At 34.6% G+C, this 3,560-nt stretch overlaps 1 protein-coding gene across 1 annotated transcript; it reads left to right on the forward strand.

The window, feature by feature from the left end:
* The first annotated feature begins 605 nt into the window (after positions 1–605).
* LOC120083930 lies at positions 606–1,403 on the forward strand. Its single transcript, XM_039039838.1, has 3 exons — positions 606–640; positions 882–989; positions 1,109–1,403. Exons 1-3 carry the CDS (start codon positions 606–608, stop codon positions 1,401–1,403), a joined length of 438 nt encoding a protein of 145 aa, XP_038895766.1.
* Positions 1,404–3,560: the final 2,157 nt, after the last annotated feature.

A 3,560-nucleotide genomic window follows, 5' to 3' on the forward strand; every position in this document is an offset into this window, starting at 1 on the left:
ACCAATTTTATGAGCTTGCATGAACGGTGTGAGGTAATAAACTGGTTTATCACCTAGACATCTTAGGTTAAATCCATTCATAAACGTTATACTTGGATAAACCATATAATTTAGGTTGTTTGATTAACCGGAATAAACCTAAGTAAAGATTTACCCAAAAATAAATAGAACACTCTAGTGGGAGATTAATAACATGTGGGATATGTTGTTCTTAGTTCTCACGTACCTAAGAGTTCACTCTGTGAGATTTATATAACGCTTTATGTCAATTATAACTCAATTGCTCCATTCGGAAAGTGTTTGTATAGGTCAATACCAAGGTGAATAGGAGAAGTAGTTCATAGTAAGTGGGTGAAGGATATGTGTCAACGTGTCCTGCAGTATCTTTCATTAGTTTGAACTGTGAGATTCATATGTTGTGTCTACTGGCATTTTTTGAGCAGTATTAGCTAGTCGCTAACCACGGCTATCCCCTCGGAGGGGTATAACATAGGATTCAGAACAACTCAAATTTCAGAAATGGATAGGATTTCTTAGGTCGTTTCCCAACCTTGACTCTCCAATTTGGTAGCATTGTTGGGGTTGCTAATCTCTGAGATCTGAAAATGGAGGGTTACACTTACAGAATTACTAAGTGTTGGTAAGTTCTTAACCGAAAATGACAACTAAATGACTATTGGAATATGAGTTATTTTGGAGATAGTATTTATTCAAGAATGTCTTGCTTTAGTAAAGAAGTATTTGACTGCCCCTCGGTAGCATTTATTCTGACTCACTATAGTATTGTTGCAAATAAAATAATAAAATTGGGTACGTTATTAATTTTGCTAAACCTGATTGGATAATAACAATTCACTTATAGAATTTGTTTATATTTTCAGCATGACTAGCTCTTTAGTACAATTACTTGCCTTCGAGAAGCTTAATGGGGATAATTATGCTGCATGGAAATCGAATTTAAATATGATACTAGTGATGGATGATCTAAGGTTCGTTTTAACTAAGAAATGTTTTCCAAACCCTCGCTCAAATGAAAATCGAACTATTCGGAAAGCGTACGACAAGTGGACAAGTGTGAATAAAAAGCCAGAATCTACATTCTTGCCAGTATATATGATGTTTTGGCTAAGAAACACGATGTTGTGCGTACTGCTAAAGAGATTATGGAATCTCTACGGGGGATGTTTGCACAACCATCCTTCTCCCTTAGACATGATGCTATCAAGTATGTTTATAACTGCCGTATGAAAGAAGGGACCTCTGTTAAAGAACATGTCTTGAACATGATGGTCCATTTCAACGTGACAGAAATAAATAGAGCTATTATAGATGATAAAAGTCAAGTTAGCTTTATTCTAGAGTCTCTTTCGAAGAGCTTCTTACAGTTCCGCACAAAGCGATGATGAACAAGATAAAATACAACTTAACTACTATTCTCAATGAGCTTCAGACTTATCAGTCCCTCTTGAAATCTAAGGGACAGGCCAAAACACGATGTTATGCGTACTGCTAAAGAGATTATGGAATCTTGCGGGGATGTTTGCACAACCATCCTTCCCCTTAGACATGATGCTATCAAGTATGTTTATAACTGCCGTATGAAAGAAATGACCTCTGTTAGAGAACATGTCTTGAACATGATGGTCCATTTCAACATAACAGAAATAAATAGAGCTATTATAGATGATAAAAGTCAAGTTAGCTTTATTCTAGAGTCTCTTTCGAAGAGCTTCTTACAGTTCCGCACAAATGCGATGATGAACAAGATAAAATACAACTTAACTACTATTCTCAATGAGCTTCAGACTTATCAGTCCCTCTTGAAATCTAAGGGACAGAAATTGGAGGTAAATATTGCCACCACGAATAAGATCAATAGAGGATTTTTCTATAGGACAAAGTCTGACCCTTCTTCTTCTAAGAACAATAGTGTTCCGATGAAAAAAGGTAAAAGGAAAGGAAAGGCTCCTACTGATTGCAAAGGAATGGCTAAAGTTGCAGATAAAGGAAAATGTTTCTACTGCAACGAGGATAGGCACTGGAAAAGAAATTGCCCAAAGTACCTTGCGGAGAAGAAAGCCGAAAAAAAAAAAAACAAGGAAACTAGTTTATGAAGAATGCTTACGAAAGGCGAGATAACTCTCAGGGTTTTGAACACCATAGATTATCTTAGTAAAATTAGTGAGAGTTTCTTAAGTTGTTATCCAGAGATAGATCATTACATTAGATAATGTATTTTCTATTTTTGAAATAAAAAGAAAACTTATATCTATCTCTTGTTAGAATAGTTATACAAAGTATCTTTTGACACAAATGAAGTGTTCATTAGCTAAAGAAGTATTTTTATTTTTCCTACTATAAAACATCTTATGTGTTAAAACCAACCAAAGAAAAAGCTATTTTAAATATCGTGATATGTAAAAAACGGCTAAAATGAAAAACAAAAGGCAAAATGTTTCTTTGAGTACATATTTTTGGCACTTAAGCCTTGACCACATCAATCTCAATAAGATTGAAAGATTGGTTAAAAGTGGTCATCTAAACTAGTTAGAAGACAACTTCTTACCTCTATGTGAGTCTTGTCTTGAGGGTAAAATAATTTAAAGATCTTTTACGAGAAAAGGTCTTAGAGCCAAAAACCCTTAAGGCTTGTACATTCAGATCTCTGTGGTTTGATGAATGTCAAAGCATGAGGGTAGGTATGAATATTTCATCAGATGATTATTCAAAGTATGATTATGTTTACCTAAATTCATCATAAGTCGGAAGCACTTGAAGTGTTCAAGTTATATAAGACTAAAGTCGAGAACTTGTTAAGTAAAACATTTAAGACACTTCGATCAAATTGAGGTGGAGAGTACATAGACCTTAGATTCTAAGACTATTTGATAGAATATGGAATCTAGTCACAACTCTTTGCATCTGGCGCCTCAGCAGAACAGTGTATCAGGAAGAAGAAACATAACCCTGTTAGACATAGTTCGGTTAATAAGTGAGCTATGCTTAGTTGCCTAATTAGTTTTGAGGATACACAATAGAGACTGTTATATACTTTTTGAACTTAGTTTCCATTAAAACGATTTTTGAAACTTCATATGGGTTATGGAGAGGTCATAAAAGTTGTTTATGACACGTAGAAGTTGTTTACGTTATTTCAGAATTTGGGAATGACTAACACATGTGTTGGTGAAAAATCCTAAATATTCAACAGTATACCTATCTATAGGCTACCCAAAGGTTGAATACTTCTTCAAAGAAAATAAAGTATTGGTATCTATAAATGCTGCTTTCTTGAAGAAGATCACATGAGAGATCATCGGTCTTATGATAAGTTAGTATTGTGTTAAAGTTTCCATAGAAGTTACAGAAAATCAACAAGTGTTGTTGATTTAGCTGGTCCTATAACAAAAGTTGTTAGAACTAGTCAAATGCATCTTTCTCAAGAGTTGAGAGTGCCTTGATGTAGTGGGAGGTTTGTGTGACAAACTACCCATAGCATGAGTTTAGTCGAAACTCAAGCCACTAGTATTTGATGATGGCATCGAGAATCACATTAAGAA

This window comes from Benincasa hispida, chromosome 8 (assembly GCF_009727055.1).
Source record: "Benincasa hispida cultivar B227 chromosome 8, ASM972705v1, whole genome shotgun sequence".
Taxonomy (NCBI): domain Eukaryota; kingdom Viridiplantae; phylum Streptophyta; class Magnoliopsida; order Cucurbitales; family Cucurbitaceae; genus Benincasa; species Benincasa hispida.

Coding starts and splice junctions, on each gene's coding strand:
- LOC120083930 (XM_039039838.1), top strand. CDS start 606: ATGGAGGGTTACACTTACAGAATTACTAAGTGTTG. Junction 641..881: donor TACAGAATTACTAAGTGTTG/GTAAGTTCTTAA, acceptor TTATATTTTCAG/CATGACTAGCTCTTTAGTAC. Junction 990..1,108: donor CTAGTGATGGATGATCTAAG/GTTCGTTTTAAC, acceptor CATTCTTGCCAG/TATATATGATGTTTTGGCTA.